We start from the raw sequence: 22,780 nt of genomic DNA on the forward strand, positions 1-22,780 counted from the left end.
CCAGGGAGAAGGGTGGGCCAGCGCGGGGCCTGCGGGAGTCCCTCCGTCAGGCCAGGGGGACCCAAGCGTCCAGGTTCCCGAGCGCTCGGGGCGCTGTGCCGGTTTTGGCGGAGGGTGGGACGGGCTGGGCGTTAATAGGGCAGATGTCCAGGCTGGACCCAGGGAGAGCGTGCCCTGGTTGGGGCCACAGCGCCGGCGCCCAGGCCGCCGGGCACGCTCGGCCCACAAGAGGTGCCCAAAGTTAGGGAAACAAAGAGTGGAGCCGCGGGGCTGGGAAAAGCCGGCCGGGCGCGCGGGGCGGGAGCCACGCCCTCGGGCCCCGCGGCGCCACGTTCCCAGGGCCTGGCCCGGGGCCAGCAGGTGCCCCTTCCGGGAGGCCGGCCGGGGCAGGAAGGGTTAAGGCCCCAACTGCCCCTCCCGTCCCCTCCCCCTCCGGGGCGCGGGGCTCGGGCCCGGGCGGGCCGGGGCGGGGCCTAGCATTCGCGGGCGGGGCGAGCTGGCCGCCGCGCCGCACTCCCGCCGGGCTCCCCCGCGCCGCGGTCCGGAGCTGGAAGATGGCGAGGCCGGGAGCGCGGCTGTGCGTGCGGAGCGCACCCCGGGGCCCCACGCCGCTGCTGCTGCTGGGCGGGCTGGCGCTGCTGGGCGCGGCGCGGGCGCGGGCGGCGGCGGGCGGCGGCTTCAGCCTGCACCCACCCTACTTCAACCTGGCCGAGGGCGCCCGCATCGCCGCCTCGGCCACCTGCGGCGAGGAGGCCCCGGCGCGCGGCGCCCCGCGCCCCACCGAGGACCTCTACTGCAAGCTGGTGGGCGGCCCGGTGGCCGGCGGGGACCCCAACCAGACCATCCAGGTGAGCGCGGCCGGGGCGCCGGGGCCGGAGCGGGCTCGGGCTCGGCGGGGAACGCCCAGGTGCGGACCTAAGTCCCAGCGTCTCGGCCGGCGAGGCGGGTCGGCATTCCGGCGGACGGAAGGGACCCGGCTCGGCCAGAGAACCGTGCGTCCCTTCGGGAGGGCAGGACGCAGCGTCCCCACCACGGGCCTGGGGCGGCCGCACGCCCGTCGAGTTCGGCGGCGGTGGCACGGCGGGGGAGGGGGCTGGTGCCCAGTCCCTGGCGGCCCCAAGTCCCGGGATTCCGGGAGGGCGGGACTTGGCTGCCGCCGCCTGCAGCCCGAGGGGAGGGGACGGACCCGTTCAGCCTTCCCGCGGGACAGGCTGGAACCTGCTGGCGTTGATGGGACAGGGATGGGGGCGGGAGCAGCTAGGGCCCCTCGCCTTAGGGGCCATGCACTGGAGGTCCTCACTGGCCCGTGGCAGAGGGTTAAAGCCCTCCCCACTGGGCGTCTAGGGACTCAGTGGGACCCTGAAGGGGGCAAACATCATCGGGATTGTTAACTGGGGATGGGAATGTGGAGCTCCAGGTCAGCATCTCTGCCCTGAGGGTGGTGGGGTCCCTGGGCTTCGGTCTCCCTGGGAACATGTAGTTTCAACCTCCTGAAGACCCTCTCCAGGGCATGTCCACCCAAGCCACGAGCCTGTAAACGGGGAATGGTTAGGTGGCCCCATGCACAGACTCCCGACCAGGAGAGCAGGGCTGTTGAGAGGCTGTGGACTTAAGTTGGGAGCAGGGGTCCTGGGAGACTCCTTGGTGGATAAAGCCTTCAGGGGCCTCCTCCATGCCAAGCCCCCCACCCCTGCCGAGCCTTAGGAAGAGTCTGGGGGTCCCAAGGCTGATGTAACCTGAGCTGCCACCTTCATGGTCAGCATGGCTGGGGAAGGGGGGTTGGGGTGGGTGTTGCTCACATGGGTGATGGATGAAGGCCCCCTTCACTGTCTGCCCGCCAGTTTGCTGCCTTGACCCTCCAGTGGAGGGGAGGGACTGAGAGGAGCCGTCATACAGCAGAGCCATCCTGGGTCGCAGTGGCACTGCCCGCAGGCTCCTAGGTTGCCCATATGCCCTCGACCACACCCAGCACAGCTGGGATAGGAAATCTCAAAGCCTGTATTTTAGACGGGGAAACAGGCCTGGAAAGGCACTGACACCTGCTGAAAGCCCGACAGACCCAGATCTGGAGGGCGAACAGTAGAAACCTGTATCCCTGCTGCATGCCTTTGGGGCATCTGATTGACATCAAGGTGCCAGGGGCAGGGTCTCCAGAAGGAGCTTGGGTGGGGGTTTTGGAAGCTGCCCCAGAGGGCCTGGCTGAGCCCCTGTTGCCCCTCCTCCCTGCCCACTCATGCTGCCCCAGCCTGGGACCAGAGACCCTTAAGATGGCGTGGCATCCTGGGAGGGCCCTTTATTGCCCCCTTATAGTGCTTAAAGGAGCCGCCTGGGGCCAGATCCCCTCCCCTCTTGCTGAGGTTCGGGCTCTGGTCTGTAAGGTGGGCATAGTGTGAGGACCTGCCTCACCTGGGCTTGTGAGCCTGGCCTCAGGAGCCTGGGAGGCCACCTGTCGGACAGTGATGCTTGGCAAACGGTGGCAGCTGGAGTGTCACATGAGAAGCAGCTGCCCTGAATTCGAACCGTCAGGCCTGCCCTTCCAGCTCGTGGTCTGGCGAGGGAGAGGCTGGAGCAGGGCATGGCAGACAGACAGACATGTGCTGACTGGCTGGGTGGCCTTGGGAGAGTCACTGGACCAGCTGGCCCCCCACCTTGGCTGGTGCTGGTGTCTGAGCTGAGTGACTGGCACAGGAGGCGCCAGGGACGTGGAGCCTACCTTCTCCATCCCAGGAGCCCAGTCTTATGCTGGCATAGGGGACAGATCTTGGAGGATGTGGGGCCTAATGCTAGAGGCCCTCAGCTCCCAGGGCCCCCCTAGAGGAAATGAGACAGACGTTGGCTGGGGGGTCTCCCAGCTGGGGCTGGGGATGAGGTGTGCTGGGTAGCCGGAGCAAGCAGGCGGCCACTTGGGATCCTGGCCTTCCCAGCCTCAGGTGGGCATCAGAGGAGTTCTGGCAGGCCTGGGCCCCACAGGGGAAGTTGGGGGCTCAGCTGCCAGCATGGTGACTCACTGGGAGGGGAAGTCCTTATCGCTGCCCCGTGTTTCCTTGCTGTTCCCAGGAGGACCCTCTGCAGCAAAGGGGTGGAGGGAGCCCGGTTTCCCCAGTCCAGCCCACTATGAGCCAACACTGGGAGGGAGGCCCTGGTACCCGTCCCCTGCTGCAGCACATGGGGCCTGGAGTCGCCTCTCCCTGACTCTCTGGGGGAGCCTGAGCAGAAACTTCCCTGGTGCCCCTTAACCCAGCCTTGCCCTAGTGCTCATGGGCATGGGAGGGTCTTGACCACAGGCAACCTTCTCTGGAAGGCCTGCCACCCTGGCCGGATGGCACTGCCCACCTCCTTCAAGAAACCTCCTGTCTACCCCAACCCGCTCCAGGCCCCTGGCGACCTGCACCCATGTGCACGGGGCTTTCAGTGCCCCTCTTGAGCTCCCTCCTCCGCTCACCCCCTGTGAGGTCCTGCAGACCAGGGGGCCAGAGCCCAGGGTTTCAGTTTGGATGTCACCATCTAAACTTGGGGGTACAGCCCATGCAGGTCATGCCGCTTCCTGGGTGTCCTCTGTCACTCCCGCCCATCAGTATGGCGGCTCCAGACGTAGCTGAGAACGGGCAACCCAGAGCACCCCACACAGGGCTCCTGGGAGCCCGTGGGATGGGAGGCTGGGTGCCAGGATGCACGGTGGGGGCCGGGGGCAGACATACCCAGGGGAGGCAGGGGCACGTCATCTACTGAGGGCTTCGGAGCTGCCAGGCCTGGGTTCTCCCACGCTCCTACCTCCAAATCCTAGCACAGAGCCCGCCCACCAGGAGGCTGGGAGCAGTGGGGCCCAGCTCTGCCCCTGTGTACACCCCAGGCTCTCAGCACCTGCTGGTCCTCAACAGGGACAGTGGGCCAGGAAACTGCTGGGGACCTCCTCTGTCCTCCCAGAGGACAGGCCCCAGCTGGTGGCTGGACTGTGACAGAAGCAGCTGTCAGGCTCCGTGTGGGAGCCGTTGGTCCTGTGGTGGCTGAGGCAGGTGCCAGCATTGCCCCACTCTTCGGATGGGGACACTAAGGCTCAGTGGCTGCCATGCCTTGGCCCCGGCCACAGGGCTCGGAAGTGGCAGAGCCAGGAGGTCCAGGCATCGCCTGCCCGCTGCCCACATGCCGTCACTCTGGGGCCTGTTCCGACAGGCTGCTGTTCTGGCTTGGCTTTATTCTCTGGAACCCTAATCCAGACAGCCCTGGGTGGGAGCCTGGCAGGGGGTTTGTGAGGGACGGGCCGGTGGAAGAGGAGAGGGGGCCTGGTTCTCATGACCATTCTGGCTACCTGGACCGCTCACCTCCAGATGACCCCCACTTGTGTGTCTGTACGGGGTGTGTGACTTGCCTCTGGACCAGCCCATTTTCCTTTTCAACTCCAACCACACTGGCTTTCTTGCTCTCCAGCCCGTGGCTCTTTCTGCCACAGGGTCTTGGCACAAAAAGCCAGACGCCTGGAGCACTACCCCCTTACCGTGTAGGCTATAGATGCTACTTCCTCAGAGAGGCCTGCCTTGATTTCCCCCACCCAAATAGGGTGCCCCTCTCCCTGCTCTCCTGTTTCCTCTGTAGTGGGTGTGACCATTGCTCACACGGGCCATAGGCACTCAGTACGCGTTTGCCAAGAGAATGCATGAATGGTGGGTAAGAGCTTCGGGGTGAGACCAGTGTGATGGGGTCGGAGGGTGACGGAAGGGGGCAAGCGGTCCCAGCCCTTCTCACCCACCAACCACACCCCCTGCAGGGCCAGTACTGCGACATCTGCACGGCTGCAAACAGCAACAGGGCACATCCTGTGAGCAACGCCATTGACGGCACGGAGCGCTGGTGGCAGAGCCCGCCGCTGTCCCGCGGCCTGGAGTACAATGAGGTCAACGTCACCCTGGACCTGGGCCAGGTAGAGTCCCTCTTTCGCCTGCCACAGCCCTCACCCCTGTGCCTCTGGCTATAGGGCTCACCTTGGCGCATGGACCGAAGGGGAGGTCTCCGCCCAGAGTGAGGTCTCGGGGGGCTGGGCTCAGACAGGACTGCCAGGGGCAGGCCCAGCACCTGCTCTTTCAACATCCCTGTGGCTGTGGGAAGAGGGGGCTGGGTGGGGGCTCACTGGAGGTCACCAGAGCTGGGGGGTGGGCTGCCCAGTGCCAGGCCAGGCCTGGTGTTTACTCTGAGGAATTCCTGTGCAGGGAGCCAGGCCCTGGCGGTGTGGGAGGGGCCCCAGGAATGCAGAGACACCGGAAGTGGACATTCCTAGGATACCTGTGCTGCAGAGAGGACACTGCAGGCAGGAGGGCAGGCATTTCCCAGTGGTGGGCCTGGGCTGTGTCCCACCTCCTGTGTGGCTTTGTGAGCTGCCTGGCCCTGGTGTCCTGGCTTGTGAAATGGGCCAGCAATCCCCGTGCCTCCTGGGACGAGGTGGGGGAGGGCAGAGAGATGAGGCCGAGCCTGGAAGAAACCGGCCTGGGGTTTGGGGCTACAGGGTCACTCCTGCCTGAGCTGCATCCTGTCCGTGGGCTACAGGTCAGGCACCTGAGTCTCGGCCAGCCTCGCCACTGTCTGGGAGGGTCCTGGGGGTCTCTGCCCCTTTTGAGACTACCTTGCTGTAATCCTGTCAGTTTAGGAGGGGTGAAGTGGCTAGGAGGGTAAGGTACCTTTTGCTCCTGGCCAGGAGGCCTATGGGCCTGGCCCACTGGGCATGTGGGCAGCGGGTGCCCGTCCCAGCAGGTGGCCTGGAATTCCCGGGGCTGTGGATTAGGTGCTGTGCCCCAGAGAGAAACGGCCAAAGTGGTGGGGGCAAGAGGCTGGGCTGGAGGAGGGGGCTGCCCGTAGTGGGCTCCCTGCGTGGGGCTCCCCAGGGCTGGAGGGGCCTCAGCAAAGGTCACCTGGAGCTGGGGGGCCTGGTCTGCGTGGGGGCTTCGGCTCACTGGGTTTCTCCATGTCTCTGCCCACCCCGCTAGAAGCCTGGAGGGGCCCTGAAGCCCTGTGGGACCCTGGGGTCCCCTCCTCCCTGGCACTGCTGTGGGGGTGCCCTTCCCTACCCAAGGCCAGTCAGAGGGAACCTGTGCCGATCTGGTGGGTTCTTGTCCCTCCTGCCCCTCGTGCAGTGCGGCAGGCCTGGCCAGGCTGGGGCAGGCACAGGAGGGCCCCGTCTCCATGGCAACCCCAGGGTGGCTGACTGCGGGGCAGCCCCGTGCCCTACGAGGCCCCTGAAGCCCTGCCCCTTCTAGCCCTGAGGCCTGAGCCCCGTCTCCTCATCTGAAATGGGCGGAATGTCCAGGCAGGTGGCCTGTTTGCTGTGTAGGCTGGTCCCAGGCCAGGGAGCAGGCCTCACTGGCTGAGCACCCTGCCTCTCCAAGCCCGGGTTCCCCCACTAAAATACTACGAAGAGGAAGGGGACCTTTTCTAGCACTGTCTCGGTCGGACTGACTTGCCGTTCACCTGTCACACTCCCCTCTCTCCCTCCACCCTTCCTTCCTTTTTTCCACCCACCCATCCCTCCCTCCCTCCCTTTTTCCGTCTACTCTTTCCTCCCCGCTCCCCTTACTGACTGCAGACGACCCACCAAAGCCCCTGCCTCGTCCGAGCTAGGGGGGCCACCAGCCTTGACCGGGTTTGGGGCAGGGTACATAGGGACTGCCCACCAAAGTGCTCTGGAGTTGGGTCGGGTGGATGGACCCAGTTTCCAACTCCGCGGGTGAGAGAAATCTCTTTCCTGGGGATGTTTCCCAGCCAGGATGGAGCTCCAGAGGAATTCCTGCATGTTCCTCCATCCCTTTCAGAAAAGGAGCCCGCTGCCCTTTCTCTGAGCCACTGAGCAGTGCCCAGGTCCCTTCTGATTGGATGGGAGCCCTGCGTCTAGAGGTCCTGCCATTGGTGCCCCACCTGGGGGCAGAGGAACTCCCGTTTGGGCAGGAAGAGAATAAAGACGGGTGCAGGTGGCATGGGCTGGAGGTAGAGGGAGGCTTTTGGAAGAGAGGGCCTGGAGCGTCCGATTGGCCCTCAGCGTGACCCTGGGGCCTGTGCTCCCAAGCCTCCCCCCATTCTGGTGATGGGAGCAGCTAGTGCCCACAGACTGGAGAGACCCTGGGGCAGGCCCCCCCAAGTGTATTTGCTAGAGCAGATGGGGTGACGGGCCTAGCACGAGGGACCTGGCTACGCGGGCAGATCCTCCTGCTTTGGGGCCAGGCAGTCCTTCAAAGCTGGGTGGGGCTAGTGCTTCGCCAGGAAGCCAGGCCAAGTGGGCAGTGGGTCTGGGTACTCCCCCAGTGGCAGGCTGCCAGTGCCCTTTGTTCTAGGATTAGGAGTGGATGCCCTGGGGATGGGGGTGGGGCAGCTGGCACTGGGCATCAGGAGGCCTTCTTGCCCTGGAATGGCCTGGAAAGGAGCTGGTGGGCTGTAACTCAGCTCCTAGCTCACGCTTGGTGGCGGGCCTGGGACTGGAGGGGTCTGGTCCCTGGGGTATCTGTCTGGGGGCAGCACGGCTTCGATGAACCTACCCCTTCTTTCCTGCGGTCACATGTCCTGTTCTAACCTTTCTCATCGCAGGGGAAGGTGGGGGGCCATTAGACCCTCTTCCTTCCCATTTTGCAGATGGAGAAACAGGCTCCAGGCGCAAGGTCCTGGTTGGGAACGGGATGGATGGTTTGCTGGGTGGCCCTCAGCCAGGAACCCCCTGAGCTGCGGGGCCGGGGCCCATGGCGTGAGCCTCGGAGAGGGTCCTCCTGCAGAGCGGGGCACAGGAGGGCTCCGTGGCTGGGACTGAGGAGCAGCTGCCTGTGTCCCGGCAGCGGCCTGCTGGCGCACCCCATGCCAGGGGCTGGAGGCTCTTATTTCCCTGCTGTCTCCTCCAGGGCCTCCGGTGGCTTGAGGCCCCCCCTTCCCTGCACCCCAGTTGGGGGGATACCACTTCTGATGGCCTGGGCTCCGGCTGCACGGCAGGATGGGACCTGACATGAGTGTCCTGACCCCAGCAGGGGCCTTGCTGTGGGGTCCCAGGTCCTGTTCCGCTAGGCCCAGTGGTCTTAAGGAGCAGGGCAAAGGGGGTTGGGACTAACTCTGGTGGGCATGGGCCTAAGGACCCACTGGCTGCTTTGGCTGTAGGACCCTGTGTAGCCTGCCTGCCCACCCACCTCCAGGCGGCTCACCCTCAGAGGCGGCCAGCTTGGAACTCCCAGGGCAGGCTTCCACGTCCTGGCGTGCCTGCTGGCTGCCGGGTTACAAGGCTGCAGCTGCTGGCCTGGCTGTCCGGGCTCAGCTGGGCGCTCAGCCATGTGCCCCGGGAGGGTCAGTGGGGTTGCTGGAGGGAAGCGGAAGTGCCAGCCAGGCTCTGGTTGCACAACCCAGTGGCCCAGACAGGTGCGGGACTGGGCTCTCTGGGGGAGGACAGCAAGGCAGGCCTAGTGGCTGGGTCAGGCACCCTCCCCAGCTCAGGCCCATCGCCTCGGGAGCCCTGAGACTGTGTCTGCTCTCCCTTTTCCCGGAGGACAGGGCCAGAGGGCTGCCCGTGCCAGGGCAGAGGGCCACACGCCCCCAGCCTGCACAGCCTTGGGCAGCCTCATGTCTGCTCACTCTGGACACACACAGACCCACCACCTCACGCTGGAAGCCCAGGCCCTGGTAGCCTCCAGGGGCTCCCGTTTTCCCTCTGTTTTGAAGCAAATCCGGCAGCACTGGCCTCTAGCAATACTGTTCACCACCGGAGACTAAATTGTTTGGGTTTCAGGATCCCCTTGGGATAAACTCTACTTCCTGTGGCCTGGGGCTGACCATTTGGCTGGACCTGGGCAGGGCCACCCAGAGGAGGGAACAGAGTCAGGGATCTCAGGGCTGGGGGCCTGAAACAACCCTTGGGTGGGTGGGGAGTCTGTTGAGGGGTGGGCCGCTTGGGGCATTTGCCCCCCTTAGCCGGTGAGGCCTTCCCCTCCCCTCCCTGAGGGCCCTGCCCCGCTCTGAATCCCCGTGTGAGTCAAGTCATCCCCCTTCCCTGGCTCCATCCTCCGCATTTCCACTGTCTAATGTTCTACTCCTATCTCCTCTGAATTTGGGTCCACAGGACTGCAGGCTCCATGATCCCAGTGTGTGAAAAGCTATGCTTATTTACCCAGTTGGGGGCCTGGGTAGACACACCCGCCCTGCCCCACCCTGGCCCAGATGGCCTCTGTGGCGGCGTTTATCTCCTTATTGGGACTTCTGGATGGGGTCTCTGCTGAGAGGCCTGCACATTCCAGAGAGGGCAGACTTGGGGGCCTGGGCTGGGGGATCCAGCACTTGGGGCCCTGAAGGCCGGCCTAGCCATCAGCCAGGGTGTCCGGGAGGTCCATGTGCACCATGCTCACTCCGCAGAGAATAGCCAGGGAGCCCACCCGAACGCCTGGGCTAGGAAGGGCTTCCTGCCTCCACCCTGCCATGGCCTGGGACCCTGGTCCATCTACATGAATCTAAGCAGGGCCCTGCTTCCTGTGGGGCCGGGGCTGAGTCACAGCCTGCCCGGTGATTCATGCTGCCTAGCTCCGGTGTGTGGGGGCAGGGCCCTGTACTCCCTGAGGACGGGGCGCAAGGGCCCCACCAGGTTCTCCCCGGCCCCAAGGTGGGCCAGGGCAGAGGTAGGGCATGCTGGCCCTACCACCCTGGGCTCCTGCAGGTTCCAGCCCTGTCCCTGTCCTTGGTGACCTGGGTACCTGACTCCAGAAGGCTGCCAACCCTCTGCCCCCCACCTTTCCCAGGGGCTTCAGAGACCCTGGTGGGGTCTGTGGCACCGAATTTCTCTCTAGCTGGACCCCAGCTCTGGCCCCTGTGCCTCCACCCCGCCATGGCCTGTCTGGGGCAGCACGGACAGCAGAGGGCATGGCATTAGGTGCCCTCTGCCGCAACCTGCCAGGTGGCACCGACTTCTGCTCGCGCACCTCAAGGGATGGTGGCGTCTTCCTAGTGGAGGCTCTCGGAGCCGTCACGCCGTCCTGAAAGTCACTGTGCCCTGCCCCACACCTTTGCTGCATTTGCCTTCCCACTGCCCCATGTCCAAGGAAGTGACCATTCAGGGCCATGCAGCCACTGTGGCCCGGGGCCCACCCTGGGCCTCCTGCCCAGGCCCTGGGCCCTCTGGGCTCTTAGGACCCCCATCAAGCAGGGGTCACCAGGGCAGATTCCCTCCAGGGAGCCCGGGCCCTCTGTGGTCAGGCTGGGTGTGGGGGCCCAGGGGTGCCGTGGCCAAGGGGTGGGTCCGGCTGCTGTCCTGGAGATGTGCCTGCCCTAAAATAGCCAGATTTTTAAAAATAACTCTGGAGGCTTTTGTTTGGCTTTTGCTTTAAAAGACATTTTTTTCCTTCTGTACAGAACTCTAGCAGCGGGAAAGGTCAGCCTGAGTTGGCAGCGAGCAGAGCTCAGCGGGCAGGGGGAGGGCTGGGTCCAGGGAGGCCAGGGGTCTGCACCCTGTCTCGGGGCAGGCCCAGGGAGCCAGGGCCAGCTCAGAGGCAGCTAGGGAGAGCTGGGTGTGTGCCTGTCTCCCCTCCAGCCTGGGCCAGGGCCTCTGTGTGACAGACAGATGGCCAGTGGGCAGACGGACAGAAAGCAGGGGTCTTAAGTGCATCCCAGCGTGCCAGGCGTGGGGGCCGAAGTCTCCATGCTGTCCCTGTCCCAGCTGCTCAGTGCCGTCCAGTGAATGTTTGTGCAAGTGCTATCAGCTGGGAAAAATGCAGCAGGCCGCCCACCTTGGGGAGGGGCAGAGCCGGCCAGCGAGGGGCAGAGCCAGCCAGCGAGGGGCAGCCTGGTAGTCTCGCTCAGGGAAAGGCGGGGGTGGGTCCCAGGGGCTTGGAGGGAGGGAGCCTTTAATCTCCTCGGGGCCGTTGGTGGGGGCAGTGCTGCTGGCCCCCCAGGGTAGCTACCGCGGATCTTGTGCACACCCAGGCCTCCCTTCCTCTTCCTCATGAAGACCCCTCCGGGCACGGGGGCCATCCGAGGACTCCTGGTGCCCCTGGAACGCCTGGCGGGTGGCCAGGGTGCCAGGCTGGTTGTAGGTCTGTCCCCACAGGGGCTCAAGCCCCTCCCCTGACTGGGTGGGGCGGAGCCAAAGATGACTTCAGAGCCTGGCAGTGGGTGAGCAGGCCTGTGCCCCCCCACCCTGGGGAAAGGCCGCTCTTGGCTGACCAATGCCAGGCCTCCTAGGAAGGGACTCCGAACAGGCATGTCCCGGGGCTCTGGGACCTTCCCCTCTGCCTGGATTCTGAGCAGCCTGTGCCTTTTGAGGACTGGGCATAAGGGGCCCATGGGCCCCCCACCATCCCTCCACAGGGTTTCTGCAGCAGCCCCAGGCTCACGAGGCGGTGGGGGCAGCTGTGGGCCTTGGGCAGCCCTAGAGGGGACCCCCGGCCCTGCTCCCTGTGGCCCCTACGCTCTGGGCCCGGGTGGCCAGTAGAAGCCCAGCCAGTCTGGGGCAGAAAATCCAGCCAACAGCAAAAGGGGCTGTTCCCCAAGGCTAGGCAGGCACGTTCCCCAGACCCACTATGCCCTTTGTCGAGGGCCTCACACCCCTTCCGGGTGCCTGGCCCACCCCTGCAGGTCGGGGGTTCCATGTCCCCCTGCCTGCTGCTGTGAGCCCAAACACACCTGCACGGTGCCCGGCCTGGACAGTGGCCCCATCCCGCTGTGTTCCCTTGGCTTTGGGGCAGGTGGGAGGGCAGGGGAGGCTCTCAGTGGTCTTCAGGGTGTGGAAACCATAGTTCCTGCCCTGTGGTCAGCATGTAGGGGAGGCCAAGGTCAGGGTGGGCACCGGGGAGCCACGCCCAGGGGCATGAGGGTGAAGCCGGTTCAGGTGCTGGTCCTCTGGGGTCGTGGTGGCCCAGCCTTGTCATTGAGGCCACAGGCTGGCAGGTGCTTCTGTGTGAGCCCCCAGGCTGTTCTTGGAGCCGGGCCGTGGCCCGGGGCCATGGACTCTGGGCGCTAACACAGGGACCCCCGCCACCACCGGACTGTCTGCCACCTCAGAGCCCAAAGGACCGGTGTGACTCTCTGACCTCCTGGGGCAGGGATGGGGGAGGCCGATGGGTCTGGGCCCTGGGCCAAGGCACCCCCAGGACCAGGAGGGGAGCCCTTCAGAAATACTGGGTTCCTTTATTCATCGGTCACTGACATGGGTCTCCGTGGCCATGAGCTGCTCCCTGAGCCAGCTGGCCCTCCTACCCACCCTTGCAGGTGCACCCACAGATGTCCTCTGTGGGAAAGGGAGCCCTACCTCACAGGGTGGGGGTGGCCCTTGAGGCCAAGCAGCGTGGAAGGAGCCCCAGGCTGATGCCCTCACCGCCCTCCCAGGTTTTCCACGTGGCCTATGTACTCATCAAGTTCGCCAACTCCCCGAGGCCGGACCTCTGGGTACTGGAGCGGTCCACAGACTTCGGCCACACCTACCAGCCATGGCAGTTCTTCGCCTGTGAGTCTCCTGGAGCCAGGGGCTGGCCTGGGTGTCCCCTGGGAGGGGCCTTGCACTCTCCAGGTGTCTGGACACCAGGCCTGCCCTCCCCCCAGCCTCTGCCTGCGTCGGCACTGTGGGGGACACGTTTGTGAAGGCAGGTGTGGGGGCTCTCTCCTGCCGTTTCTTGGCAGCCTCTGGCTTCACAGTCTGGCAACTCCTGAGGGGGCAAAGGCAGCCAGCTTAGTTGGCTGGTCAGGAGGCACAGAGCACTGCCCCCACGCTCACTGGCTGGCCGTGTCCCAGGCCAGCCTGCCCAGCGCATTGATGGCTGCTCCAACTGGGGAGTCTGGCTCCGGTGTCCTACCCCAAACTTCACAGCCCAGGACTGGTGGCTGGGCAGTCCTGTAAGGGGCAGTTGGGAATGGTCCCCCAAGGATGGGGTTGAGGAGGTCATCTAGGGGGACGTGCATTCTGCAGAGACAGGGACAAATGGACAGACACAGCAAAGGCCCGGAGGGGCCAGTTCATATGTGTGAGCAAGTTCAGAGTCAATGCACTGGCGGCCTGGGCAGGGGCCAGCTCAGGCTGGTGGCCGGCGTGCCACTCGTTCTTTCTAAAACGAAACCCCGCATGCTTGGCAGGGCAACCTGTGGAGGTAGGCACTGTTCCCAGGTCAGGGCTGAGGTGTGCAGGGCTCTGCCATGGGGGCCGACGCCTCTCCCAGGCCCTGCGCCCTCACTGTCCCGCCGGTGTCCCACAGCATCCAAGAGGGACTGCCTCGAGCGATTCGGACCCCAGACGCTGGAGCGCATCACACAGGACGGCGATGTCATCTGCGCCACAGAGTACTCTCGGATAGTGCCCCTGGAGAATGGCGAGGTGAGCCCCCAGCGGATGCACAGCGGCAGTCCGTGGTCCGATGGAGGCAGCCGGGTCCAGCCTGACCTTCCACCCCATCCACAGATCGTGGTGTCTCTGGTGAATGGGCGCCCCGGGGCCATGAACTTCTCCTACTCACCCCTGTTGCGTGACTTCACGAAGGCCACCAACATCCGCCTGCGCTTCCTGCGCACCAATACGCTGCTGGGCCACCTCATGGGCAAGGCTCTGCGGGACCCCACGGTCACCCGCCGGGTGAGCACCAGGCGGGGCTGTCGCGGGGTAGGGGTCGGGGTGGGGCGCACAGGGTTGGGGCGTGGAGCCGGCTGCTCATCGCCCGCGGGGACAGTACTATTACAGCATCAAAGACATCAGCATCGGCGGCCGCTGTGTCTGCCATGGCCACGCAGATGTCTGTGACGCCAAAGACCCCACAGACCCCTTCAGGTGAGGCCTGCCCCTGCCCAGTCCAGTAGGGAGGAGCCCAGCTCCATGGCCTCCCATGCCTGCACTGGCCACCGCCCCCCCGTGGCCTCAGTTCCCCCATGTGTAGGGCGGGTGGAGGGGCAGCACCACGAGCAGCCTCCCTGGGGTACCCTGCGCCTGGGTCGGGCTGTTTGCTGGCAGAGATGGGGTTCTCGTCGGACCCCTGCCCAGAGGAAGCCCAGGGCCTGCGGACTGGAGCTGGTGAGACAGGTAATTGGCCCCCAGCTGGCACGTCCCTGTCCTCCAGCTCCCCCACCTTCCCTCAGGACGCAAGGGCCACATTGCAGCGTCCACCCCCTGAGAGCCCCGCCCAGTTTGGCACAGACTCCTGGCTCCCTCCCCGGTCCTGCCAGCGGGGAGCCCAGGAACCTGCATCTGTGACCGCCTGCTGGTGGATGTGTGCCCAGGGGGCTCCGAGCTCCCTAAGTGCAGCAGCACGTGCTCACCTGAGCCGTCAGCTGGAGCCTGGCACTGGGCCATGGCTGTTCTGCCTGGTGCGGCCTGGACGCCAGCTGTCCCACGCCTCCCTCTCTCAGCAGCCGTGTGGTGCTCACACCCGCCAGGCTCTGCCCCTGTTCCGGGGGCACCTGTTCCGGGGAGACGGGGCACGTGCAGACCTGTGCCACCAAGTGGTCCCTACAGGCTGAGTGCAGTGGGGCCACAAGGCATGGGCTGGACTGAGGAGCCATGGGAGGCCTGGCAGAGCCAGTGATGGGGAGCCTGTGTTGAGCTTTGACCCCCACCCGCTGCCAGGCTCCCCAGCAGGGAGCTCGTGAGGTCCCCTGCTATTTCCCTGGCCTCAAAGTCACACCGGCTCTGTTTGTGCTTCTGGATTCTGGGCCACCCCCACCATGTGCTGGGGTTCCATTGCTCTGCCTGTGCCCCAACTTACAGGAGAGGCAATTGAAGCCCAGAGAGCCCAGGAGCTCACCCCCATTCTCACTGTCAAAGCCACACTGCAGGGCGAACCCCAAATCTGATGGGTCTGGAGGGGGCGTACTGTCACCTGGCAGTGGGCTTCCACACATGGCTCATGACTTGGGGGGATTAATTGCAGAGGGGTCCTGTGCTGGCTGGGAGGGGGCCCACGGGGACGCCAGATTGGCCCCGAGGAGAGGCGGCCTGTCCTTGCTAGTGGGAAGGCACCAGCAGGGCCCCTCGGTGTTGGGCACAAAGGACGGCTAGGGCTGGCCCTTCCCCTCACCCCGGACACCCCAGCGTCTCCCAGTGACAGCTGTGTGTACTCCCTGCACGCACGGCTTCTCCAGAGGCCCTGCCCCTCCAGCTAGCTGGGCTGTGCCCCTGCACCCTGACCTCCCCCACCTCCACCTGACCAGCTGCAGCCCCACCCCATCACCTGCCCTCCTGGCTGCGTGCTGAACCCCTCACTCCTGTGTCCCCTTTCCCTTGATTTGGGCATTATGGGGTTGTTTCTGTGGGTGCTGTGACAGGACACAGGCCGAGGGGCTCGTGGGTGACAAGCATGCTCTCACAGTCTGGAGGCTGGTGCCACTGCCCCTCCCCTGGGTCATAGGCTGTGCCTTCCCCGGGTCCGAACTTGCGGAGGGGCGGGGAGCTTGCTGGGGTCCTTTTATGAGGACACCAATCCCATTCGTGGGGGCTCGCCCGTGGCCGTCACTCCGCGTGCCGTTGCCATGGGGCTGGGGCTGCACGTGGGTTTTGGGGCCGCATTTGGTCCAGCAGCTGCTTGTCTGTTGTGCTCTGTCCTAAGGTAGCGCTTGCTCTGCCCAGCCTACCTGGCTCTGCCAAGCCTGGGGGCAGCCGGCTGCTCTGATAGCCCAGGGCCCGAGAGGCTGCACGCACACGTGGCGTCTGTGTGTGGCGGAGCCGCCCGCTGGCCTGTTCTCCTTCCCCGGCTCTGGTCGCGTCCCTGGACCTCCTGTGGCTGGGAGAGCCTGCAAGCCGTGGTCTGCGGTGGCTGCTGGGCGCTCACCCTTGGGCGATGGGTTAGCTGGCAGTGGCGTCCTGGTTGATGGCCACGTCTCAGCCCCTCAGACCTGTCATCTCGCCGTCTCTTGGCCTCTCTGTGGCTGGGAGTCGGCAGCACCTGAGTGGTCGGCCCTGGTGGGCTGTCTGCCTCTTCAGGATGTCTCTGGTCCCTTGGGAGTCTGGGACTGACCCTGGCAGGAGGAGTGGACCTACCTTCCGTTGCTCAGGACTCATGTCTTTGAATCTGAGAATGTGGTCCTCACGCGTTCCCGGCTGCCAAGGCCGTTAGCTCGCCCCTGCACCTACTCCTTCTGGAGCCCGTCGCCCAGCCGGGAGCTTCTGACAATCTCCTTCTGTCTCAGAACTTCCCACATGCCTACCTCCGCCTTCTGGGTAGTCTTTCAGCTCGTGTCTCTCCAGCTGCATCTGACCCGTGTGCCCGTCACCACCTGCTCTGCTCTAGGTTCCCCTGGCCAAGCCCTTGGCAGCCTCTGCCCGACTGCTCCACCAGAGAGGTTATTAGGGCCAAGCTGTGTCTGTCGTGTTTCCCTGCAAGTTCTTCGGCCAGGCTTCCCCGGGACAGTGCCCAGTCCCCCGGATCAGAAAGAATCCCTGCAGTGGTTTAGTGAGGGCTTTTGCACAGCACTACTTTTTGTGTTAGTTTCTTGGCTTAGGGGTGCCCTGACCGTGGAGATTGTCAGTAGGTCAAACACCAGCCGCAGGCCCTTGGTTACAGAGCTCGGGCTGGGGTGGAGGCAGCGGGCTTGCTGGGGTCATCCATCTAGGGCAGGTTTTCCCTACCTGCTCTTCCACAAAGGCCTTCTGGATGTCCCCGGACTCTGAGGGCAGCAGTGCTGACTCCCAAGTTCCTGTGGACCCTGGGGTGGGGGGGAACCAAGGGCACGCGATTTGGGGCTCCATCTCACCTTCATGGACTGGCTTCTGGGGTCCTATTCAGCACATGTATAGCCCTGCAGCCACGAGACCAGGCCAGGACCTTGGGTCAAACTGCCCAGGGATGGGACTGTGACCCCAGTCAGCCTTGGCTGAGGTGTGGAGATGTGTGTGGGGGCAGGGCTTTGGCGCGGGTGTCCTGGGGCCACCACCTCCATCCTCAGCTACGGCCAGCTGTCCCCCTGCCCACTGAGCCAACAGGAGCCGTTTCCAGGACAGCAGACGGGATTCCAGCCCCTGACTGGTGTCCACCCACTGGAAGAGGAAGCAGTTGGCCGCTGCCCTGGGGGAGATGCCCTGGGTGCATGGGCATCTGGCTGAGCTCACACATGCCTGCTGCGTGGGACCTGGGCCTCAGAGGTGGCCCAGAGGCCGTGGGCTTGCCATTGGAGTGTGGCCACGGCGGGGAGGGCATAGCTTGGTCCTGAAGGACCCAGGGCTCCAGGCTGGCCTGCAGGCAGGGACCACCTGCACTGACCACTCCATGCCCTGCCTCAGCTTGCCATCCACGGAGGCCTCTGCCTCCTGTGTCCGTCTGGGCACACTGAGCCCCTGCTGCACCATTGTACCCCCAGGCTTCAGTGCGCCTGCCAGCACAACACATGTGGGGCCTCCTGTGACCAGTGCTGCCCCGGCTTCCACCAGCAGCCATGGATGCCAGCGACCATTGACAGTGCCAATGAGTGCCAGTGTGAGTGCCGCCCCCATGCCCGTACCCACATGTTCTGACATGTCACATGCAAATGCCTGCATGCATGCCCTTCCTCATGTGGCTGGCATGTACTACCACCCAAGCTGGGCCTCATCTGGGTCACCTCTGGCCTGGGGGACGTTCCCCCAGGGGTCCCAGCCAGAGGGGTTCATGGGCCTGCTCACCTGGGCCCCCTTTTCTCCAGCCTGCAACTGCCACGGCCATGCCCACGACTGCTACTATGACCCTGAGGTGGACAGACGCAATGCCAGTCAGAACCAAGACAACGTGTTCCAGGGAGGGGGCGTGTGCATCGACTGCCAGGTGGGACAGCGTGGCTGCCAGGCCTGCACGGGGGGCACTGGCCAACCTGGTGCCCTTGGGGTAGGCGGGCCCCGTGCACAGGTCGGGTGCGGGGCAGGGCGGGAATGGCCCTGGACTCTGGCCCTGCTCCACCGCAGCACCACACCACTGGTATTAACTGTGAACGCTGCCTGCCTGGCTTCTACCGCACCCCCGACCACCCCCTGGACTCGCCCCGTGCCTGCCGCCGTGAGTGCACCCGCTGGGTGTGGCGTCCCGGGGATGGGTACCCCAGGACCAGGCTCTGCCAGGGGAGGGGGTGTCCCAGTGTCCCCGGCTCCCTGCATCCCTGAGGCCCTCAAGTCACTCTGGGTGGCCTGGCCACGGCTCTCATACCACACTGTGTCCCGGAGCTGCTGGCCCTGGCACGGGATCTCAACGCTCCCGGCCCCGCCCAGGCTGCTCCTGCGAGTCGGACTTCACCGATGGGACATGTGAGGACCTAAGCGGCCGCTGCTACTGCAGGCCCAACTTCTCCGGGGAGCAGTGTGACTCGTGCGCCGAGGGCTTCCTGGGCTTCCCCAGCTGCTACCGTGAGGGCGCAGGCTGCCTGTGGGGCGGGGGTGTGGGCGCCCCTTGGTCCCGCCCGCAGCCGCAGCTGTGCACCTGGCTGATGCCATCTCCTCCTCTAGCGGTGCGCCCCCTCACCCCCAACGACACTGGGGAGCAGGTGCTGCCGGCTGGACAGATTGTGAGTAAGTGTCCCAGGGCCCCAATCGGGAAGGAGGTTTTCGTTTGGGTTCCCATGGTTCTGGTTCTTTCATTGTTTTGCAAATAATACACTGCTGTGCTAGAAAACCTTCAAAATACAGGTAAGCTTAAAGTGAAAGAAAACCATCATCCGGGCCCCCACCACCTGCACCCCGCTGCCTCCCGCGGGGGCCTTTCTGAGTATACAGTTCGCAAACGTTGACGTGCTGTGCGCACCCGCTGGACACTGTAAACATGGCATTCGTGTTCCGCTCTACAGGACAGATGGAGCTATTTACCAAACCCCAGTTGTTGGACATTTAGGTTCTTTCCAATTTGTTTAAAAATACTGCTATGATAAACATCCTGGCAGTTAAAACTTTCCATAAATTCTTAATTATTTCTGTAGGACAGTTTCCTGGAAGAAGGTTCTGTGTCACTAGACATGCATGTTTGGGGACAGTTTTGGCTGGAAGTTGCCAAATCACTCTCTCAAAATATTCTGCTGGCGGGAGTGGAGTCGTGTGGACGGCAGTCACATGCCAAGTCACTGCTGTCGCTCCATAGTGACACCTGTGGCCGTCGAAATGTTCTCACCCCTTGGAGGCAGCCGCCGGGGCCTTAGTGTCTCCTGTGTGCTGGGTTGGTGCTGGCGCCCCTCTCTAAACAGGTTCCGCCTTCCCCTCGACCTGATTTATTTGGAAGACTCTTCCTTCTGGGTGGTGAGGTTTCCTATCTGCCTTTGTTTGACGGGCCAGTCCTAGTTTCACAGCACTGTGGTCAGATCTGGTAGCCTGATAATTTCTGCTTTTTGTCTTTGGAATGTGAGGTTTTCTTTGTCTCTCATGTGGAATATGATCCCTTTTAGATCATCCCATGCACGTTTAACGAGAGTGTGTGTTCTTCAGGGACAGGTTTCTGTGTACGCACCTATTAAACGCGTGGTTTAATTAAGCTATTGAAATTCACTCTGTCTTTGCTTAATTCTTGCCACCTCGTGAGGACGGCGTGTCAGTCTTTCTCTCTGGGCTGCCGTTCTGCCGGATGCTCCTTGGGCAGTGTCCTCGGCTGTGGCATCAACACCTGGAGACCAGGCGTGCCTCTGCAGGCTGCCCTTGGCGCTGCCCACTTGCCCTCTTGCATCTCTGTGCCCGCTGCCCCTTTGTGAAGATCTTTGTTTTGAGACATATCTGTTCAAGAGGAGGCACCCGGGTTTTCCTTCAGGAGGCAGACAGCCACCTTTGGGTTTTATCTTGGAAAAGGGATGTGGCCTGACAAGGTCTGGCTCCTGGCCTCATGTGTCATTCTGCATTTCTGCTTTCTTGCTGGGCTGAGCAACAAAACATGCTGGTTTTTTAGTTTGGGCTGGTTCATGTCTCCTGCTCAGGCCTGCGGGCTCTTGTCTGTCCTCTGGCTGGCCCATGGTTACCCTTACTCTCTCGACAAATATCCAGTCAATGTTTTCCATCAGTGATGAATTAAATACTATGTATGGCCTTCTCTTCACGCATAAAGTTAAGATGTTTAGTGTCCTCTTTTCCTTATTCCAGACCCCGAGTTATTTACAAAGACTAGAATCTTCTTGGTGCCTTGTTATGATTCTGGTTTTACATTTTCTCCGGTTGCATTAATGCCTGCAGTTGACTTGGCATCTACGTTATAAATGACATATTGTGTGTATTTACAGTCATCATAATCTCAGTACCTGCCACGGCTTTCCCAAAACATCGTTTTTCCTTTCCTGGGATTTTTATTGTCTTTCGGTTTTGGGTGATGCAGTGTGAAAGCGTAAGCGCAGTTGAGTTTGTAGGGAGGGGAGCCTTCCAGCGGGAAGCATGGTGGTCTGCAGGGCATCTGAGATCCCCTCTCGCCTACCACTCTGTAGATTGTGACTGCAGTGCCGCGGGGACGCAGGGCAATGCCTGCCGGAAGGACCCACGGGTGGGACGCTGCGTGTGCAAACCCAACTTCCAGGGCACCCACTGCGAGCTCTGTGCCCCAGGGTTCTATGGCCCAGGCTGCCAGCGTAAGTCCATCCCCAGCCTACCCTTGCATTGACCCTGGGAGCCTGGTCCCCGTCTGACCAAGCATGGCCACCCCTCCCTACAGCGTGCCAGTGTTCCAGCCCCGGAGTGGCAGATGGTGCCTGTGACCATGAGTCGGGCCAGTGCACGTGTCGGGTGGGCTTCAAGGGGGCTGCATGTGACCGCTGTGCCCCTGGCTACTTCCACTTCCCTCTCTGCCAACGTGAGCAAGCTTCACCCAGTGTACACGGGTGGGCCTGGGCCGGGGGTGGCCTGCCTGTGCAACTCAGGGCTCCTGTGCTCCCCTCTGCTATGCAGTGTGTGGCTGCAGCTCGGCTGGGACCCTGCCTGACGGCTGTGATGAAGCTGGTCACTGCCTGTGCCGGCCTGGCTTTGATGGCCCTCGCTGTGACCACTGCCGTCCTGGCCACCACAGCTACCCCCATTGCCATGGTGAGTGGGGGCTGGAGCAGAGCCCGGCCGGGGCGGGAGGGCCACCTGCAGGCACCCAGGACCTGACCCCACATCCCTTGCAGCCTGTGCCTGTGATCCCCGGGGCACCTTGGACCAGCTCTGTGCCACGGGTGGGGCATGCCACTGCCGACCTGGCTACGCGGGCACCGCCTGCCAGGAATGCAGTCCCGGCTTCCACGGCTTCCCCCACTGCACCCGTGAGTGCTCCTGTGGGTGGCAGGGGCATCCCCGCTGCACCCCTGCCCTGCCCCCTCCTGTCCTGCCGTGCGCCCAGGTGCCCGCGTCCACCCTTATCCTCTCCAGGCCCCGCCCCCTCCCGTCCCCACGGCGTGCCCACACCCACCTCTCCCCAGCCTGCCACTGCTCCTCTGATGGCTCTCTGCACACGACCTGCGACCCCCGCAGCGGGCAGTGCAGCTGCCGGCCCCGTGTGACAGGGCTGCGGTGTGACACGTGTGTGCCTGGTGCCTACAATTTTCCCTACTGCGAAGGTGAGGCTGGTGCTGTGCACACGCTGTGTGTTCTGTGTCCACGTGTCATGTGAGCTCTGTGCTCATACATATGCTCAGTAGCCACCTTTCTTGTGCATCTCTGTGCATATTGCATAGTTCTTGGATACGCTTGTCACCTGCATGTGTTCACATGCTGTGTGTGATCCATGTGTGTTTGTGAGCTTTGTGCATCTGCTCATGTGACTCATCACATGCTTGTCCACACATGGTCGTGTGGTGTATGTGCTTGTTGTATAACCATGGGCTGTGTGGTGGGTGTGCACCGACTCCATGGCTGTAGGGCCCAGAGCATGGAGGCACACGTGTTTCCATGTCTGTTCATGCATATGGGAGGTGTGTGCTCTCTCCCATAGAGCCATGGGTCCTGGTCAGGCCTGGGAAACCCTCGGCCTCCAGAGCCGATGAGCAAGGAATGACCTTGGCCTGGGCATCTCTTCACAGCTGGCTCCTGCCACCCTGCCGGCCTGGCCCCAGCTGGTCACAGCCCTTCTGAGGTGAGCCCAGGCCAGCACTTCCAGCAAGACCATCATTTTACCTGCTGCTCAGTTGCCCTGGCACCCTCAGGGCCAATTTGTTCCTCAGGCTGGTCTTCTGTCCCCACTCCAGGGGCACCAGGGATGGGGCTGGGGCAGGACTCCAGGGTTGAAGATTGGGTAGAAGGGCAGGGACCTACTCTGAACCTCAGTCTCATCCTCTCCCAGGCACAGGTCCCTTGTATGTGCCGTGCTCATGTGGAGGGGCCAAGCTGTGATCGCTGTAAACCTGGATTTTGGGGACTGAGTCCCAGCAACCCTGAAGGCTGCACCCGTGAGTCTGCCCAGAGGGGCTACTGGGGGTGCTGGGAGGTGAGGCCAGCCCCACGGAGTCCTACTGGGGATGGAGACCAGGCCCCCTGCCCCTCCCTGCTCTCAGGCCCACTACCCCTTCTCAGGCTGCAGCTGCGACCCTGGGGGCACACTGGGTGGAGTTGCTGAGTGCCAGCGGGTGAGTCTGGGCTGCGGTGCTGTGACTGTGGGGGAGGTGGTCAGGACTGTCCTTGGCCTGCTCCCACCTTCTCCCTTGGCCCCCAGGGCACTGGCCAATGCTTCTGCAAGCCTCACGTGTGCGGGCGGACCTGCGAGGCATGTAAGGATGGCTTCTTTGGACTGGACCAGGCTGACTACTTCGGCTGCCGCAGTGAGTGCCCACGTAGCCCTTGGGCCCTGGGAAGCAGAGACCCTCAGACAGGGTCTGGGCATGTAAGGCCCAGTGTTGGACTGGCTGTTTCCAGATGCCTGGCCAGGCCTGTGCTGGGTGTGGGGGAGGAGGCACAATTTTTGCCCTCCATCCATCTCCATCC

The 22,780-nt window shown here is 63.6% G+C and overlaps 1 protein-coding gene across 5 annotated transcripts in view; it reads left to right on the forward strand.

Moving 5' to 3' along the window:
* The first annotated feature begins 504 nt into the window (after positions 1 to 504).
* LAMA5 (laminin subunit alpha 5) overlaps positions 505 to 22,780 on the forward strand; it is a 43,672-nt gene continuing 21,396 nt past the window's right edge. For 3 of the 5 annotated variants that reach the window (XM_037006399.2, XM_037006401.2, XM_073236368.1), the window contains exons 1-20: positions 505 to 848; positions 4,763 to 4,915; positions 12,319 to 12,436; positions 13,179 to 13,297; positions 13,382 to 13,552; positions 13,647 to 13,744; positions 17,263 to 17,378; positions 17,584 to 17,702; positions 17,840 to 17,930; positions 18,140 to 18,274; positions 18,374 to 18,436; positions 20,317 to 20,457; positions 20,541 to 20,678; positions 20,774 to 20,908; positions 20,992 to 21,126; positions 21,283 to 21,420; positions 21,883 to 21,935; positions 22,143 to 22,248; positions 22,373 to 22,425; positions 22,512 to 22,617. In XM_037006399.2, the coding sequence (XP_036862294.2) occupies positions 555 to 848; positions 4,763 to 4,915; positions 12,319 to 12,436; positions 13,179 to 13,297; positions 13,382 to 13,552; positions 13,647 to 13,744; positions 17,263 to 17,378; positions 17,584 to 17,702; positions 17,840 to 17,930; positions 18,140 to 18,274; positions 18,374 to 18,436; positions 20,317 to 20,457; positions 20,541 to 20,678; positions 20,774 to 20,908; positions 20,992 to 21,126; positions 21,283 to 21,420; positions 21,883 to 21,935; positions 22,143 to 22,248; positions 22,373 to 22,425; positions 22,512 to 22,617 (2,482 nt within the window). In that variant the 5' untranslated portion in view covers positions 505 to 554. The remainder of the gene's footprint in view (positions 849 to 4,762; positions 4,916 to 12,318; positions 12,437 to 13,178; positions 13,298 to 13,381; positions 13,553 to 13,646; positions 13,745 to 17,262; positions 17,379 to 17,583; positions 17,703 to 17,839; positions 17,931 to 18,139; positions 18,275 to 18,373; positions 18,437 to 20,316; positions 20,458 to 20,540; positions 20,679 to 20,773; positions 20,909 to 20,991; positions 21,127 to 21,282; positions 21,421 to 21,882; positions 21,936 to 22,142; positions 22,249 to 22,372; positions 22,426 to 22,511; positions 22,618 to 22,780) is intronic. The other 2 variants (XM_037006402.2, XM_037006403.2) reach the window with 2 other exon arrangements.

Source organism: Manis javanica, chromosome 5 (genome assembly GCF_040802235.1).
Source record: "Manis javanica isolate MJ-LG chromosome 5, MJ_LKY, whole genome shotgun sequence".
Classification (NCBI taxonomy): Eukaryota; Metazoa; Chordata; class Mammalia; order Pholidota; family Manidae; genus Manis; species Manis javanica.